The sequence below is a fragment of the Phocoena sinus genome, chromosome 3 (genome assembly GCF_008692025.1).
Source record: "Phocoena sinus isolate mPhoSin1 chromosome 3, mPhoSin1.pri, whole genome shotgun sequence".
NCBI lineage: Eukaryota > Metazoa > Chordata > Mammalia > Artiodactyla > Phocoenidae > Phocoena > Phocoena sinus.
The window spans coordinates 45,888,207-45,907,269 of NC_045765.1; the positions used below are offsets into that span (position 1 = coordinate 45,888,207).

The following is a 19,063-nucleotide window of genomic DNA, read 5'->3' on the forward strand; positions in this document are numbered from 1 at the left end:
CACAGTCTTATAACTGATTATCCCTGTTTTACAGATGATGAAACTGAAATCCAGAAAAGTTAAGTAACTTTTTCTCCGAGTCACAGAGATAGAAAGTGGCAGAGCAGGGATTTGAATTCAGGCACTCTGGCTGGTGCCCTCACCCTTCACTGCTCTGCTGTTCTATACCTCCTCATTATCTAAAATACGAGGGCGTTAAACAAAGTGCAGTTTACAACAGGTCATTTCAAATTGCATGGCAGAAAGTTAAGATGTTAAGCTTTGAGGTCAGATCTGGGTGCGTATCAAGACTCAGCCACTTTCTAAGAACATGGCCTTGGCAAATTGTTTAGCCTGTTTGGGCTCACTTCCTAATTTATAAAACGGAGGGAGAAACCTAGTTTCTCTAAGTGTTGTTGTAGGATCAAATGAGGGAATTATTCCTCATCTAGCAAAGTTCTTGGCACATAGTAATGGCTTTTACTGGCAGCTCGTCCTCCTTGTTAATATTATTACTATTTTGTTGTTGCTGTTAAGGGTCTATTTACTCTAAGGGATGAATGCTGTACCAGGTCTGCGTGGGATTTGGAGAAGAATCCAGTCCTGCCCTTCTGGAGCTTTCAGTTTAGATTCTATTTGTGGGGAAAACAGAGAACAGAGGTGCCGAAAGCTTCTATGGACTCTGGTGTTGAGGGATTGAGGATTTAGGAAGGTTCTCTAATTCTGAAATAGCCCTAAGAGTTTGCTGAGCCCTGCGCTAAGGAACAGCTTGCTGTTTCCTGTTCAGCCCTGAAGTTCACTCTGGACGTGATGGCTGTGCTTCCCCAGAAGATTTCTGGACATGCAGCCCCCTTGGTGGGTGCCCTCAGGCTTGGAATGAAGTCAGTCCAGGTCAGCAAGCCTGTGTCCTCCACACGTGCATGTGTTCTTCCTTGAGATATCGTACTTTATTTGGGCCTTTGGATAGAAACTGGGAGTTGGATGGAGAAGGGGCAGGAACATGGTGTAGACTGGGGTCTGGGTCATCCCTGAACCACCAACAAGTGATACTCTTAGCCTTTAGCTCCACCCCCGCCCTCCAAAACCTGGGACATGCTTACAATCACTGAATTTTAAAAATGTGAAAGCATGAACGGAGTTTCCCAGGGTTGGAATGTGGCTCCCATGCCCTAGCACATTCCTACTTATCCTTGGGATCTCCTCAGGGAGACTTGTCATTAGGGCTGCCAGATAAAATATAATATGCCCAGTTAAATTTGAATTTTAGATAAGCAAAGAGTACTATTTCAGTATGTGTTTTGTGCCGTCTCAAACTGCCAATAATCAATGTTGTGGTTGGACAAGGCCTTGTGGTTCTTATGATGAATGCAAGATACCCTTCAGCACTAACCATCAGGAAACTTTGAAAAAATAAAGGTTTATTACTTACAAGACCTGGAAATTACATAGCACACCTGGGGCCACACAGGGAGGTCTCAGGTAGAGTGGGGTCCAGCCTAGGGTTTTTCTTTTTCTTTTGCGGTACGCGGGCCTCTCACTGTTGTGGCCTCTCCCATTGCGGAGCACAGGCTCCGGACGCGCAGGCTCAGCGGCCATGGCTCACGGACCCAGCCGCTCCGTGGCATGTGGGATCTTCCCGGACCGGGGCATGAACCCTTGTCCCCTGCATCAGCAGGCGGACTCTCAACCACTGCGCCACCAGGGAAGCCTAAGGTTTTTATGGCGGTCGAGGGTAGGGGCATAGGCTTCCACAGGCTCACTTTTTATTAGTTAATTTAAAACATAAGAGCAGAAATTTAAATCATGGTAAGAGAAATTAGAAAACAAAAAGTGGCCCCAAATGATCAGTTATTGAGATCAACCAAGATCTTCAAAACAAAGGAGCCTCAGTGGGAGGAGGTAGCCTGGCTCTTTATCTGTGTGTGGCTGACAGCAGCAGTGTGTTTATTTGAGATGGCCAAATAGCCATCTTTGAGGTGGATGTCTCAGCAATGAAAGCCTAAGTCATGCACTTAAATTACAAAAGTGAAAACAAACAAAAAACTACAAAAAGTGTCAAGCTCACACCACCGTACACCCTCTGCAATATTTACGATATACTAAAAAATTACTTACCTGAAATTCAAATTGAATTAGTCATCCTGTGTTTATCTGCTAAAGCTGGCAACCCTACTTGCCATTCAGTATTTGTTTATTTATTCTTTACCCTTTCTCCTTAGGAAAGCCCATAAGGCCTGTTTGTTCCTGTGCGTCTTATTTACCACTGGTGCCCAGACCTAGTCCAGTGCCTGGGACAGAGTGGGTACTCATTACAGTTTATTTATTGAGTGAATGAATAAATGATGGCCCTGTCCCAGTGATATTGTGATTTATAAAAAGAAATATTTATTTGGTCTTTGTCCTGGTTCCTGGCACAGAACTGATCCTTGTAATTTCCTGAGTGTTAGAACCACCTGACACCGAGCTCCTAAATCCCTTGGAATTTCCTAGGTGGTCAGTGGTCTTTTGTTCTAATGTGGGGACTCTTGGTGGGCTCCTGGATGGGGGCCGGTCATGAGAAAGATAAAGGCGTGATTAGACACTTGGAACTTTTAGCCCATCCCCTATTCTCTTAAGAGGGGAGAGGGGCTGGAAATGGAGTTAATAATCTATCATGCCTTTGTGATGAAACAGCCATAAACGTCCGTAAAAGTACAGGGTTCACAGAGCTTCTGGATTGGTGAACACACGCATGTGCTGGGAGGGTGGCGCATACCCCAACTCCAGGGGGACAGAAGCTCCTGCACACAGGACCCTTCTGGATCTCACCTTATGTGTCTCTTCATCGGACTGTTCACCTCTACCCTTATTATACAATAAACCTGTAAATGCAAATACTTCCCTGAGATCTACGAGCTGTTCTAGCAAGTTATCAAACCCAAGGAGGAACCTCGATTTATAGTCAGGCAGGCAGAAGTATAGATGGCAACCTGTGACTTGTATTTGGTATCTGAAGTGGGGGCAGTCTTCTGAGACTGAACCCTTTCACTGGTAGGTTCTGATTCTCCAGGTGAACAGCGTCAGAACTGAACTGAATTGTTGGATACCCAACTAGTGTCAGAGAATTGGCCAGTGTGGGAAAAAACACCTACGCATCTAGTTTGAGAAGTGTTGTGAGCGTGGCAGTAGTGTGAGAGTAAAGGAGAACAATGAGCTTTTTCTAGACACTGACAAATCGCACTTCTGAAGACTGAACCTGAAAACACTGCCATTTCCAGAGAATCTTACATCTGTTGTCTTGCGCTCCTTCCCTCACTGTGACACCTGGAACCCAGCATGCCAGGCCGGAAAGAAACCTCGAGGAGGACCTGGTCCAACACTCCAATTTTACCAAAAGGAAAATTGAGGCTCAGAGAGGTTTCTGCTACTGACAGTTTACTGACTGGCTCATGAAGCCACTCAGAGAACAAGTCCCTCCCTCCTGGGGCCCCAGGACATCACCCATCTGGTGGGGGCCTCCTTCACACTATGGTTTGAATTGTGAGTGCATGTTTTACATGATGTCCCACTGTACAGTGATAACCCATTGATAACTCACCTTTCTTACTGATCTTGGCATATCCAACGCCTCTCACAGAGCCAGTGCTCAGTAAATATAAGGAAATGAATGAATCAATCCAGGAATGAATCAATCAGCGTATCAATGAATAAATTAATGAATGAATGCAGTGGCTGTGCCATTTACCAGCAGGAGAATAATTGTCTATAAAAACAGGGAAGGAGAGAATTCTGTGTGACAGGGCAGATGTGAGAGTTAATGAATTGTCTGGCTCTGGGCCAAGTACATCATTATTATCCAATAAATAGATGTCATCATGGGATGCAACAGAGCTTGGCACTGCGAATGTTTGAAAAGAGGAACTGGGGTTTCCAGGAATGAGAAGCAGTCTTGCATTACATTGGAATAAAATCTAAGCTCTTTACAGTGGCCTCCAAGGCCCTGTCAGATAAGGCCTCTGCCCATCTCTCTGACTTCCTTACCCTCCAATCTCCCTCACTACACTGGTGTTCTTCCTGTTTTTCAGATCAGCCAACTCACTGCCCTCTCCCGGCCTTTGCATTCTCTGTGGTCTCTGCTTGGAATGCATTTCACCTGCCTGGCTCCTCTGAGCCTTCAGCTCTCCGCTTACCTCTTGGAGAAGCGTCCCTACCCACCATGACTGACCAAAGCAGCTTCAATCTGCCACCACTTCCATCACTGTCTATAGCATCATCCAGTTTCTCTCCTTCAAAGCAGCTGTTTACTTGCTTTTTGTCTGCCCACCCCATTTGAATGGAAGCTTCTCTAGGGAACATCCACCCCTCTTGTTCACTGCCTACCCTGAGGGTCTAGAACAGTGCCTAGCATACAATAGAAGGCACTCTGTTAATGCTAACTGAATGAATGAACAACTTTGGGCTTTCCTTAGCTCGACTTCTGATTCCTGGGCTTTAAAATGAACAGTTTGAGCTAAATTGTTTCTAAGGCCCCTCCGTCTCTGATAAGCTGAGGTTCTATGACACGGTTGTTTAGAACACTGTATATGCTGAAAATATAAGGATGACAATGACTATGCAAACACCAGTCAGTTGGCAGCTGTACTATTTGTGAGAAAGTTCCAGGGCCGAGAACTCAGTGGGAGAGAAGGTACTGGTGGATTTAGTAGTATCTGCCTCAGATGAGGGTAAGGCCCAAGTACTGTTTTCCTTGACGGAAGTGAATATTGCAAGACTGAACTGACTTCATGAAATGAATCTGAGCATGCGCCACTCAGGCCTGTGTTTAGGGATTCATCAGTGTCCTTAGAGAGCGTCGTGGAAAACCCCTGTGGCTAATGCCTCTTTAGAGATTTTGCTTAATCCTTGAACACTAATTCAAGTAGAGCACTACAGGCTTCTCTTAATTCCTTTACCCTTCACCTGGTTTGAGACAGCTTCCTTGACAATAGTGCCTGTTTATTTAACCCCACTCCAACCGGAAGAAATTAACAGAGGCAGAGCACCACACTCTGAACGTCTACATCGTGGAAAAAACACCGCACACCCGGTTCTAGCAAAGCTCTGTGAATTGGCTCTATGAAATACATTTCCCTTCTCAGAACAGCATGAACTGTACATGTCTGGGCTGGCTTGTGTCCAAGCAATGCTGACCGTTGGGAAACCTCACAGTGCTACCAGGAAACAGAAAGGTGGATTCTTTGGGATTTAAGACAATTCGGGTTCTGTCTCCCCTTTCTGACCACCTGGACTGCAACGCCCTGTACTGGCCTCCATATTTGCCTTCAGGGTGAGGTGTGGGAGGTGTGTGCTCCTCTGAATTTCCACGGCTTTGAGCCAACACTTACATCCTGCATTACTAGTACTGATTTATCTGTGTGCTGGCCTGAATCTTAGTCTTCTCTGTATCCCTAGCGCTTAGCCTAAGTCCTGACACAAAGTGGGACTTCCATTAAGATTTGTGAAATGGGGGGCTTCCCGGGTGGCTCAGTGGTTAAGAATCTTCCCGCCAATGCCGGGGACACGAGTTCGAGCCCTGGTCCGGGAAGATTCCACATGCCGCGGAGCAACTAAGCCCGTGTGCCACAACTACTGAGCCTGCGCTCTAGAGCCCGCGAGCCACAACTACTGAGCCCACATGTTACAACTACTGAGCCCGCGAGCCACAACTACCAAGCCACCGCAATGAGAAGCCCACGCACCGCAACGAAGAGTAGCCCCCGCTCACAACTAGAGAAAGGCCGCGCGCAGCAACGAAGACCCAATGCAGCCAAGAAAAGAAAAAAAAAAAAGATTTGTGAAATGGGGATATCCATTGGACTGGCTGTGTGGTGCTAGAACTGGATTGGAAAAAAAGCTGAAAGTAACAAACTATTTGGTTCAACCACCTAGACCCAGGTCTGCCCTTATCCAGCCTTCCCTGAAAGGCAGCAGAGCTGAGGGCAGGTTCTGGAATCACACACACAGACAAGTAGTAAGTAACGTTAACTTTCCTGAGTTTCAGTTTCCCCTGCTGTAAGATGGACTAACGGTCCCATCTCACAGGTTATCGGGAGGAATAAAGTGAGCTGATGCGGGCAAAGCGCCACACACAGTACCTGCTGGCTACTGTGATTATTATACTCACTAAGGTCTTTTCCGCGCTCAAGTTTCTACTTTGGGCTAAGCTGCCATCACCTCAGGAGAGCCTTCTCGAAACCTTCCTCCACAGATAAAGTCAACCCTCCACCCCCATCCTCGGGCCCCTACAGTGCTGTGCTCACATTTTCTCCACAGCCCTTAGTGGGTCGTATTTCAGACTTTCTTCTACTGGATTTTGGAGGCTTCCAGGGCAGAAATCATCTCTAATTGCCTTCCCCCGCTGAAGCGAAGTAGATGGAAATGTCTTCATGCTTTTGTCAACAAGAGAATGGGGAGGCCCCTTACCCTACCCCTACCATGGGCACCTGGGGCTCTGTGTTGTTTTACTGTCTTTGCTCTTCATCTGCCCACTCAGACTTGTCTCTGTCTTCCTTCAGGATGAGCATTTCTGTGACTTCGTGGACACCCTCACAGAGTATCAGACCAAGAATATCTTGGCTTCTCCCATAATGAATGGGAAGGACGTGGTGGCCATAATCATGGCTGTGAATAAAGTGGACGGGCCCCACTTCACCAAGAGAGATGAAGAGGTAAGAATGCTTTAGAAATTGCCGGGGTGGCCATGCTAGCACATTCTCCCAGCTCACAAATCCTCTGAACCTTGCTATTCGGCCTGGCCTCGGTTTCCCCATCTGTAACACAAAGAAGTTAGTAGTCTGATGCTCTGTGAGGAAGGCAGGGCAGGATAATCATTAAGATGTTGGACTTTGGAGCCAAGAACGTAGGGAAAATTGTTCTGGTTCTGCTAATATCTGTTTGACTTGGGCATGTTGCATAAATTTCTCTGAACCTCAGTTTTCTTATTTGTAAAATGGAGATGACTTTTTAGTATCTCTCATATAGAGTATCTATAGTATCTCTTGAGGTAGTTGTGACGAGCAAGTAAGATAACATATATCAGTGACTTATCACAGGGCCTGCGAACTCAATAAATAGCAGTTTTTCATGAATACACCCCTATTAACGTAGACATTCTACATTCTGTGAGTTTTGCCCTCTTATAATGCATCATTTTATGAGTCAGCTTCCATGATCCATCTGCTCAAACTGTCTCAGATGAAGCTTTGAAAATGTTCAGACTTATTTGCTGATGGTGGAAGTGGCCACAGGAGGAATTTCTCCTTCTCATCTGTTTCCCCTCATGCTGTTTGATTTTCAGATTCTTCTCAAGTACCTCAATTTTGCAAATATAATCATGAAGGTGTTCCACCTGAGTTACCTGCACAACTGTGAGACTCGGCGTGGCCAGGTAAAGGGCTTGGCTCATTGGAATGGACTGGATGTGCCCTTTTCCTGAAGCACTGATATGCTCAACTGGAAAGGCAGTGATAATAAAAGGGCCTGGGAACCATCATACTGTCTCTGCTCAGCACCTCTGGGGTTGATGAGGTAGTAGGTGTTTGTAAAGCTGTATCCCAGGTACATGTAAAAGTATGAGATTAGATCACTCCCTAACACCATACACAAAAACAAGCTCAAAATGGATTAAAGACCTAAATGTAAGGCCAGAAACTATCAAACTCTTAGAGGAAAACATAGGCAGGACACTCTATGACATAAATCACAGCAAGATCCTTTCTGACCCACCTCCTAGAGAAATGGAAATAAAAACAAAAATAAACAAATGGGACCTAATAAAACTTCAAAGCTTTTGCACAGCAAAGGAAACCATAAACAAGACCAAAAGACAACCCTCAGAATGGGAGAAAATATTTGCAAATGAAGCAACTGACAAAGGATTAATCTCCAAAATTTATAAGCAGCTCATGCAGCTCAGTAACAAAAAAAGAAACAAACCAATCCAAAAATGGGCAGAAGACCTAAACAGACATTTCTCCAAAGAAGATATACAGACTGCCAACAAACACATGAAAGAATGCTCAACATCACTAATCATTAGAGAAATGCAAATCAAAACTACAATGAGGTATCACCTCACACCAGTCAGAATGGCCCTCATCAAAAAATCTACAAACAATAAACGCTGGAGAGGGTGTGGAGAAAAGGGAACACTCTTGCGCTGTTGGTGGGAATGTAAATTGATACAGCCACTGTGGAGAACAGTGTGGAGGTTCCTTAAAAAACTACAAATAGAACTACCATATGACCCAGCAATCCCACTACTGGGCATAGACCCTGAGAAAACCATAATTCAAAGAGAGTCATGCACCAAAATGTTCATTGCAGCTCTATTTACAATAGACCGGAGATGGAAGCAACCTAAGTGTCCATCATCGGAAAAGACACAGACCTACTAGAGAATGGACTTGAGGATATGGGGAGGGGGAAGGGTAAGCTGTGACAAAGCGAGAGAGAAGCATGACATATATACACTACCAAACGTAAGGTAGATAGCTAGTGGGAAGCAGCCGCATGGCACAGGGAGATCAGCTCGGTGCTTTGTGATCGCCTGGAGGGGTGGGATAGGGAGGGTGGGAGGGAGGGAGACGCAAGAGGGAAGAGATATGGGAACATATGTATATATATATAACTAATTCATTTTGTTGTAAAGCAGAAACTAACACACCATTGTAAAGCAATTATACTCCAATAAATATGTGGGAAAAAAAAAAAAAGCTGTATCCCAGACTGATTGCATGAACAAGCTTTCAAGTCAGGCAGCTTGGATTTGAATCCCTGCTAAGCCATTTACTAGCTCTAAGAGCGAATCACTTAACCTCTCGGAGCTTCAGTCTCCCCATTTGAAAAATGGGGAAAATTATGGGATAATGTATGTAGGGCACTTGTGCTCAGCCAATGTTTGTTATTATCATTCTTATTAACAACCTAGGAGATAAAAGAAATGGGAAGAGTTGGACCCAGTAGAAGCTGCCCAGTTATTCACCTCTCCGAACCTCAGTTTCTCCATAAATAAAATGGGGACAATTATTGTATCTCTTGGTTATTGTGAGCCGCTGCTCTGTGCCTTAGAAACACTGACTATGTTTTTGTATTTTTTCAGATACTACTGTGGTCTGGGAGCAAAGTCTTTGAAGAACTTACGGACATTGAGAGGCAGTTCCACAAAGCCCTGTACACAGTCCGAGCCTTCCTCAACTGTGACAGATACTCCGTGGGGCTCTTGGACATGACCAAGCAGAAGGTGAGAAGACTTCAGGGGCAGACATTTCCAAGAACAGGTTAAATATATAGCAGGTGGAGCCCAGACTTCTATCACAAATTCAGTGCTCAGGGAAGAGTCTGCGAGGATGTGGATGGTTGTGAAAAGGTTTTCATAGGTCTTTTACACTGAGAAGAGGACTACCAACCTTTAAAGAGGAAAAGTCATTCTAGGGCACAGGGGAGTAAAAATAACCTGTATCTTCCCTAGTCTGTTGGAAAAAAATGAGTATGTGAGAAGAAGGCGTGATGAGGTGGTGAAGGTAGGTGATAAAGAAGTTTCCATGCAGGATGAAAGTCCAGAAAGAAGAAAGTTGCCAACTTCAGGAATTCTCAGAAAATGCACTCAAAGGTGGGCAGAAACCTTTCCTATGGCATATGGAGCCCAAGGCTCAGCCAGGCAATTGAAGTGGATGCTTCTGCTTAGATCTGGTCCCTCAGAATGCTCTGGGGTCACGTTGGCTAAGGCGGCAGAGACTCAACTGGCCCCCAGTCATGTTCTTCAGCTAGCTTTTCCCAAACCAACTCTCCCATTGCTCTTTCTCTACCTGTCTCTGCCTCCTGGAGCGAATCATTTTCTGCCTTGGAGCAGAGTTCCAGAGTTATCTAGATATGTGATTTCCTCTCCCAAAGTCCCAAGATCCCCGTCGGTTTCATTTTGCGTGCTTTATCATGCTGTGTGTGGTACACAGCCCAGTGGAGACCCTCTAAGTATTTGGTCGAATGAATAAATGAATTGCAGAATCCGGGGTTGGAAAAGACCTTAGGTCTAGTCCAGAGGCTCCCAAATGTGACAGTAAATTAGAATCTTCTGAAGAACTGTTTAAAAATTGCTGGGCTAATCATCAAAAAGTCTACAAACAATAAATACTGGAGAGGGTGTGAAGAAAAGGGAACCCTCCTACACCATTGGTGGGAATGTAAATTGGTACAGCCACTATGGAGAAGAGTACGGAAGTTCCTCAGAAAACTAAAAATAAAATTACCATATGATCCAGCAAGCCCACTCCTGGGCATATATCCGGACAAAACTATAATTCAAAAAGATATATGCACCCCTATGTTCATAGCAGCAGTATTCGCAATAACCAAGACATGAAAGCAACCTAAATGTCCATTGACAGAAGAATGGATAAAGAAGATGTGGTACATATATACAATGGAATATTACTAAGCCATAAAAAAGAATGAAATAATGCCATTTGCAGCAACATGGATGGACCTAGAGATTATTATGCTAAGTGAAGTAAGTCAGACAAAGACAAATATCATATGATATCACTTATATGTGGAATCTAAAATAAAAATGACACAAATGAACTTATTTATGAAACAGAAACAGACTCACAGACTTCGAAAACAAACTTATGGGGCTTCCCTGGTGGCACGGTGGTTGAGAATCTGCCTGCCAATGCAGGGGACACGGGTTCGAGCCCTGGTCCGGGAAGATCTCATGTGCCGTGGAGCAACTGGGCCCGTGAGCCACAATTACTGAGCCTGCGCATCTGGAGCCTGCGCTCCGCAACAAGAGAGGCCGTGATAGTGAGAGGCCAGTGCACGGCGATGAAGAGTGGCCCCCGCTTGCCACAACTAGAGAAAGCCCTCGCACAGAAGCGAAGCCCCAACACAGCCAAAAGTAAATTAATTAATTAATTTAAAAAAACAACAAAAAAACAAACTTATGGTTACCAAAGGGGAAATGTGGAGAGGAGGGATAAATTAGGAGTTTGGGATTAACATATACACACTACTATATATAAAATAGATAATCAACAAGGACCTGTAGCACAGAGAAATCTACTCAATATTCTGTAATAACCTATATGGGAAAAGAATCTGAAAAAGGATTGATATATGTATATACATAATGGAATCACTTAGCTGTATACCTGAAATTAATACAACATTGTAAATCAACTATACTCCAATAGAAAATAAAAATTAAATTCAAAAAATAATAAATAGAAAATCTAACTAGACCTATAACAAATAAAGAGATCAAGTTAGTAATTTAAAGAAGACTTCCTACAAAGAAAAGCCCACAGCCACATATTTTCACGGATGAATTCCACCAAATATTCAAAGAAAAATTAATGCCAATCCTTCACAAACTCTTACAAAATAAAAGAGGATGGAACATTTCCCTACTCATTCTATGAGGCCAGTATTACCCTGATACCAAAGATATCACAAGAAAAAACCCTACAGACCAAAAACCCTACAGAATACAGATGCAAAAAATCTTCAACAAAATACTAGCAAAGTAAAACCCTGGTCACATAAAAAAACCATGGTCAATTGATTTTCAACAAGGGTGGCAAGACCATTCAAAGGGGAAAGAATAGTCCTTTTAACAGATGGTGCTGGAACAACTGGATATCCACATGCTAAAGAATGAATTTGGGGTCCTACTTCACATCATATACAAAAATTAATTCAAAATGGAGCACAAACCTTAAACTATAAAATCTCTTAGAAGAAAACATAGATGTAAATCTTTGTGGCCTTGGATTAGGCAACAGTTTCTTCGATATGACATCAAAAGCACTAGTAACCAAAGGAAAACCAGATAAATTGGGCTCCATCAAAATTTAAAACATTTGTGCTTGAAAGGACACTAATGAAGAAAGTGAAAAGACAATCCATAGAATAGGAGAAAATATTTGCAAATTGTATGTCTGATAAAGGTCTAGTATGTAGAATATAAAAAGAACTCTTAAAATTAGAAGTATGGACAGACTTAGAGAACGAACTTATGGCTACCAAGGGGGAAGGGTGGGGAGAAGGGATAGTTAGGGAGTTCGAGATAGACGTGTACACACTGCTGTCTTTAAAATGGATAACCAGGTAGGTCTCTGCCGGGGACATGGGGAAAGTGAGGGGTCTGCAGGCCTGGCTGCACCAGGCTACCGTGAGGCCCACAGCGGAGGCCACGCCTGGCCCCAGGCCCCCCACATGGGAGGCAGCCCCTCTGCAGGCCTCGGCTGGCAGAGTCGGGGGGACAGAGTGGCATGAATGCCAATGTCTTTGCTGGGACCACGAAAGACCCCAGTGCCTTGGTGCTGAAGATGGGCATGGACGCAAGGGGCATCACCTCCATCAGGAGAGGTGCCGAGGCCAAGGCTGTTTTGCCCAAGAAGGAGAAGCTGAAGCTGAGGTGTAAGAGGTGGCTGTAGAGGGATGCAGTTTCAATCCCTGGTCTGGGAACTAATCCCATATGCAGCGGGGCAACTAAGCCTACGCGCTGCAAATACTGAGCCTGCGCGCTCTGTGCCACAACCAGAGAGAAGCCCGTGCACCACAACGAAGAGCCCACGTGCCGCAAGAAAGAGCCAGCGCAGCCAAAATAAAATTTAAAAAAATAAATAAAATAAAATAAAATGGATAACCAACAAGGACCTACTGTATAGCACAGGGAACTCTGCTCAACGTTAAGTGGCAGCCTGGCTGAGTCACTCTGCTGTACACCTGAAACTATCACAACATTGTTAATTGGCTATAATATAAAATAAAAAGTTAAAAAAAAATTAGGAGTATGGGATTAACAGATACGAATTACTATACGTAAAATAGATGAGCAACAAGGATTTACTGTATAGCACAGGGAACTATACTCAACATCTTGTGATAACCTATAATGGAAAAAAATATATATATAACAATCACTCTGCTGCACACCTGAAACTAACACAAAATTGTAAATCCACTCTACTTCAATTTTTTTTTAAGTTTGATGTTTTGCTCATGAAGGAAAAAAAAAAACCTCCTACAACTCAACAATAAAAAGATAACCCAATTTAAAAAAATAAAGTAAAATGAAATAAATAAACATTGCTGGGTTACACGATAGTCTGCCTTTTTTACATAATGTTCTGTGAACATAATTTTTATCCGTACGTGTGGATTCTTTTAAGACAACATACATACACATAACATACACACAGAAAAGAGCGCTAATTACAGGAGAATAGTTCGATGAATTACCACAGAATGAACATCCCACTGAACTACCACCAAGATCAAGAAATAGAACATAACTGACCCCTTTCCAGTAACTCCCACCCCTTCCTCCCTAAAGGTAACCACTATCTGACCTTTAAAGCCATGTTAGTTTTGCCTATCTTTGAAGTTCATATAAATGGAATCATATAAATACATACTGTTTTGCGTCTGGCTTCTTTTGATCAACATTTTGGTTGTAAGATTCATTCTTATTGCTCCTCATAGCATTAGTTCATTAATTTTCATTCTTGTGGAATATTCCATTATATGAATAATCTGCAAGGTATTTATTTATTCTACTGTTGATGGACATTTGCATTTTCAAGTTTGGGCTTTTATGAATATTGCTATTATGAACACTCTAGTACATATTTTTTGGTACACAGTTGGACCCATTTCCCATTTCAGTTAGGTATTTACCTGGGAGTAGAAATTCTGGGTAATAGCTTTTTTTTTTTTTTTTTTAAATATTTATTTATTCATGGCCACGTCAGGTCTTAGTTGCAGCATGCAGGATCTTTCCTTGTGGTGCACGGGCTTCTCTCTAGTTGTGGTGCATGGGCTCCAGAGCACATGGGCTCGGTAGTTTGCGACGCACAGGCTCTCTAGTTGAGGTGCGCGGTCTCAGTAGCTGTGGCACACGGGCTTAGTTGCCCCGTGGCATGGGGGATCTCAGTTCCCTGACCAGGGATCGAACCTGCGTCCCCTGCATTGGAAGGCAGACTGTCAACCACTGGACCACCAGGGAAGTCCCTAGCTTTTTTTTTAATTGAAGTACAGTTGATGTACAATATTATATAAGTTACTGGTGTACAATATAGTGATTCACAATTGTTAAAGGTAAGAATTACCTTTAATATTACTCTTCTGGGTAATAGTTTTGATATTGCCAATCTGATTTTCAAAATTATTGTACCATTTTACCCTCCCACCAGCAATGTAGGGGGTGTCCTCACTAACACTTGGTATTACCATCTTACTAATTTAGCCACTTTGGTGGGTGTGTAGTGTTATCTCTTTGGGTATTAACATGTGTCACCTAATGACCAGGAAGATTTATGTTTATTGACCATTTGGATACCTTTTGTGAAGTGCCTGTTCAAGTCTTTTCCCCATTTTTTAAATTCTATTGTATGTTTTTATCTTACTTATTTGTCAGAGTTCTTAACAAATTCTGGATATGGGTCCTCTGTTGAATGCAACATTGCAAATATCTTCTCCCATACTGTGCCCTCATTAACTCATGTAAGTTTTAAATTATCATGTAGCCCAATTTATCAATCTTTTCCTTTATTGGTTTTTATGCCCTATTTAAGAAATCTTTCCTGGCCCCAAGGTGATAAAGATATTCACCTATGTTAACTTCTAAAAGCCTTATTGTTTGAACTTTCACATACAGCTCTACAATCTACCTGACAATTCTAAAATGTATAGCATGAAGTAGTGTCAATATTAATTTTTCCCATACAGATATCCAATTGACCAGTACTTGAAAAGACCATCCTTCTCCCCCACTGTTCTACTGAAAAGACCATCTTTCTCTATCATACCTCTATCATCAATCAAGTGTCCATATATTGGGTCTGTTTCTGGACTCTCTATTTTGTTCCCTTGATATATTTATCTATTCTTCTGCAATACCATACTGTCTTAATTATAGTAGCTCTATAAAATATCTTGATATGCAGTGGTAAAACACCTCTAAGTTTGTCATTATATACTAGAGTTTTTCATCACGTTTTATGTCTCTTACACTCCTTTCTGTATTTCCCACCCTTTTATATTTTTGTTTTTTAGTTTGAATATTTCTTCTGATCTATCCATGAATCTTCAGTTGTGTCTAATTGGCTGTTAAAACTATCTATTGAGTTCTTAATTTCAGGTATTTTTCAATTTTAGAATTTCCATTTCATCTTTCTTGAGGTTTCCAGTGCTCTTCTAAAATTCTCTATTCTGTATCTGATTTCTTGGACATAATCAGTTATTTTAGAGTCTGGGTCTGAGAGCTATAATATCTGTAGATATATTCTATGGCTGTCTTTCTATAGTCTGTTTTATCTCTTGATTTTTCAGTTAATCCTTATCTTGTACATGACTATTTATTTTTGTTTGAACATTAGAGACATGTATAAAACATTTTAGAGATGATTTGAAACTCTGGGCAATGTTATGTTCCTCCAAAGGGGATTTATGTTACTTCTGGCTAGAGGTTGAGATAAAGGCAGAGCATCTGACTCCAATCAGGGACTGAGCTGATTTGAAGCTGGTCTTCAGTTTTTGCAAGGGATGTTCTGTTTCTGATTCACTTTTACTCCTAGGGTATAAACCTTTAAGAAGGGCCAGCTGAAACCTGGGTTGATTTCAAGGGTCCCTCCTCCTTGGCAGGCCCTGAATTCCAGTTTTATCCCACTAGCCCAGTAAGTCTGTGCAGCTTCCCAGCTGCTCCACAGCATCTTTGGTATCAGCAAGGCGATCAAGAGGAAAAGCTGAATCAGACATTAGGCTCACATCTCTGGGCTTCCCTTCTCTGTGGAATCTTGGCCCATCAAGTCCTTGCTGCCTTGCTAGCTCTATGATTCCTTCAAACAGATGTTTATATACACATATGCACACATACACATATACAGTCCAGATTTCATAATAATTCTCAGTTGGAGGACTGGTCTGAAACAAACTGGCCACCATTAATAGGAGTAGAAATCCTCTTTCTTTGTTCTTTAGTCCACATAGATTTACCTCATTCTTCTAAATAGTATGGATATACCATAATTAATTTATCCTTTCCCCTATTTCTGGGCATTTAAATCATTTCCAAATAGTCTTGCAATTAAAGACAATGCTACAATGAACAACCTTGGAGTTAAATTCCTGTACACTTGACAGAGACTATCTATAGGACAAAGCTGTGGAAGTACATTACTAAGAAAAAATTTTTATTTTGCTTTCCCAAAATTTTCCCTCTAAAGGCTAAATCATTTTATACTCTCACTCGCACTGCATGAGAATTCCATTTCTCCAAACTCCTGCCAATTTTGTATATCATAAATCTTTTTATTTTTCCTACTTAAATGGGCAAAAAATGTTATTGGTTTTTTCTAACTGTTTTTTCACTGATTACCAAGTGAGGGTAAATACATTTATATGTTTATTTGTGAGTTAACTTTTTTTCTTCCGTATATTGCCCAGATTTTTCTGGGCAATATATGCCCATTTTTCCACCTTTAAAATTGAATTCTTTGTCTATTTCTTATTAAAATATAGGAGTGCTTTATCCATGATAAAGACTATATCTCTGTCACATAGGCTGCAACGATATTTTCCCTTTCTATGGATTATATTTTAACTTTGTTTATGACATCTTTCATCATACAGAAGATTTAAATTTTCTTTTATGGCTTCTGCCTTTTGAATTTTGTTTAAAAAAGACTTCCTCAATCTTAATGTTATAGTCTGAAATAATCTGATGTGTTTTGATTAATATATCTTCATCTTTCACTCATCTTTTGAAATTATCAATATGTTATGGTATAAGGTAGGGATAAATTTTGTGCCCCCCTCATAATTCCCCATTTAAAGAACGATCTACCCTTTCTCCACTGTTTTGAAATGCCACCATTTTGATATGCCATTTTACCATATAACAGATTTCCATATACTTATGGGTTTATTATTCTGATTTTTGCCTTTAAAATAGCTCTCTAAGTGATTCTGGTGCAGTTGGGCCTTATGCTGATTTTAGGGAACCTCTGGTACTAGTCCAACTGTCCATTTGATTTTTGTAAATTCTTGAATCAAGTATTTTGCCAAATATGGCTAAATCCAGCAATAAGCACTTTTATGCTCCTTCAGGAAGTAGCAAATGAATTCATACAAATGAATGGTTCTTTTTTTAATCAAAAGAATTTCTGAGTAGTTAAATTCAAAAGAAATTTGGAGGTGCAAACTGAGCACTATTTTAAGGTGTTCAGTTTGAACCTTAAAGGATCTGAACACAGCTCTGAGCTGCAGTGTTCTGCCCTCTGTTTCTTTTGAACTCCCCCTCAAAAGGGCAAGTCACATTTAAGCAAGAATATCCTGACTTAGTCATCCCCAATAGATGGAACAATCTAGCAATGAGAAGTGGGCTGGGCTGCCTATAATCATTCTAAGAACCTATGCTTCTCCACCTCCCCCGACACCACCCCACCCCAGGTAGCTAAGCTCTTATCTGAAGTATTGACATTATGAAAAAAGTCAATAAAGGTCACTGAATTGTACACTTAAACTGGGTGGATCATATGATATATGAATTATATCTCAAAAAAGCTGTTTATAAATAAAAGAGAGAGAGAGATTGAGACAGAGGAAGGCAAGCATAAACATGCCCCATATTCCACCCAACCCTTTGTTGATAACATCTGCTTCTCCTTGGGACAATCTTCAGAATCACTCAGAGTTTGACCTTGACAGTGTCAGCCCCATGTCCTTCTCCTGGTCTCCTCTAACATTTGTGTTCTCCTTTTATTACTGTTTTGGTTCTTACCCCATCTACCTTATTAAAGTTACTAAAGTTACTTGAGGGCTTAATTCTCTCCTCCATGACATAGCAGATTCCTCCAGGGCATAAACTGTGCCTTGTCCATCTCTCTCTATCTAACAGCCAGCATGTTGTGGAGCTTAGGTAAGTCCCCAGTTCACATTTTCACCCAGAATTGAATTGCTTCCTGTTGTTGGTAGTCAAGAGAAGAGCCCAACTGGGCAGAAGGGTGAGGATGTGAAATCTGAATTTCATGTGGAGTCCCTTCTGCTTGCCCCCTGGATGATATCAGAACAAACCACCATGACAAACATGTTCAAACAAGAGAGAGAGGTCAAGAAGCACCCTGCCCACAATAACCCAGAGCTAGTGATCACGGTCCCTAAATACCAGCAGATAAATGAACAGAGAGGCACTGGAGGACAGAGGCCTCCTCCGCCAGGCCCAGATTTGGCCCAACACAAGCTGTGCAGCTGCGTGTGCGGTAGGAAAACCAGCGGAGAAGTAGCAAGGGAGCGCCTGCATGGCTTCCCAGGTTCTTCTCCTGGGGCTGTGTGACCATGCAGAGCCTTTGCCAACCCTTTTCTCTCGTCTCTCTGCCCCTGTCTTTGCCAGTTGTCTTACAGGTGTCATCCTTTCCTGTTGGAGCCCAGATATGGGTCTATCCATCCATATTTGGCACCATTGTTTGTCCTTTCTTTCTTATCTGGAAAAAAAATTTTTTCCCTATTACAAAAGCCATAAATTTTATTAGGGAATAATTGCTAAATAAAGTATAATCTCATTCCAATCCCCCAGAGAAAACCAGTTGTTAGTGCTTTGTTGTGAATTCTTTGACAGCATTTTCTATATAAACACTGGGGTCACATGATTTATCTATTTTTGTCAGCTCACATTTTTTACTCATCAGTGTATCGTGGACATCTTTTTAATCAATACCTACACAACTGTAACATCATTGTTACTAGACGTACCATAATTGATTTAATAAGTCCCCTCCTATTGGACACTTAGGTTTTTTCTGATTTTTCACTGCTATAAATGATACTGCAAGAAACATTGTTCCAGCTAAATGTTTGCTCACATGTTTAGCATGTATTAATACTTAAGGTAAATTTCTTAGCCATAGAGTCCCCATTTTCCCTCTCATGTCCCACAGCACAGGGAGTATGAGGGTGGTCCAACCTAACTCCCATTTCTTGGTTATTGATTAGATAGATCCAGTTCTTTTTTTTTTCATTTTTATTTATTTTTTGGCTGCGTTAGATCTTTGTTGCTGCACGCAGGCTT

At 41.9% G+C, this 19,063-nt stretch overlaps 1 protein-coding gene across 2 annotated transcripts in view; it reads left to right on the forward strand.

Moving 5' to 3' along the window:
* The window catches only part of PDE6A (phosphodiesterase 6A), a 70,731-nt gene that overhangs the window by 1,926 nt on the left and 49,742 nt on the right, over positions 1–19,063 (forward strand). The window contains exons 3-5 of one of the 2 annotated variants that reach the window (XM_032627064.1): positions 6,513–6,665; positions 7,295–7,384; positions 9,098–9,238. In XM_032627064.1, the coding sequence (XP_032482955.1) occupies positions 6,513–6,665; positions 7,295–7,384; positions 9,098–9,238 (384 nt within the window). The remainder of the gene's footprint in view (positions 1–6,512; positions 6,666–7,294; positions 7,385–9,097; positions 9,239–19,063) is intronic. The other variant, XM_032627065.1, reaches the window with a different exon arrangement.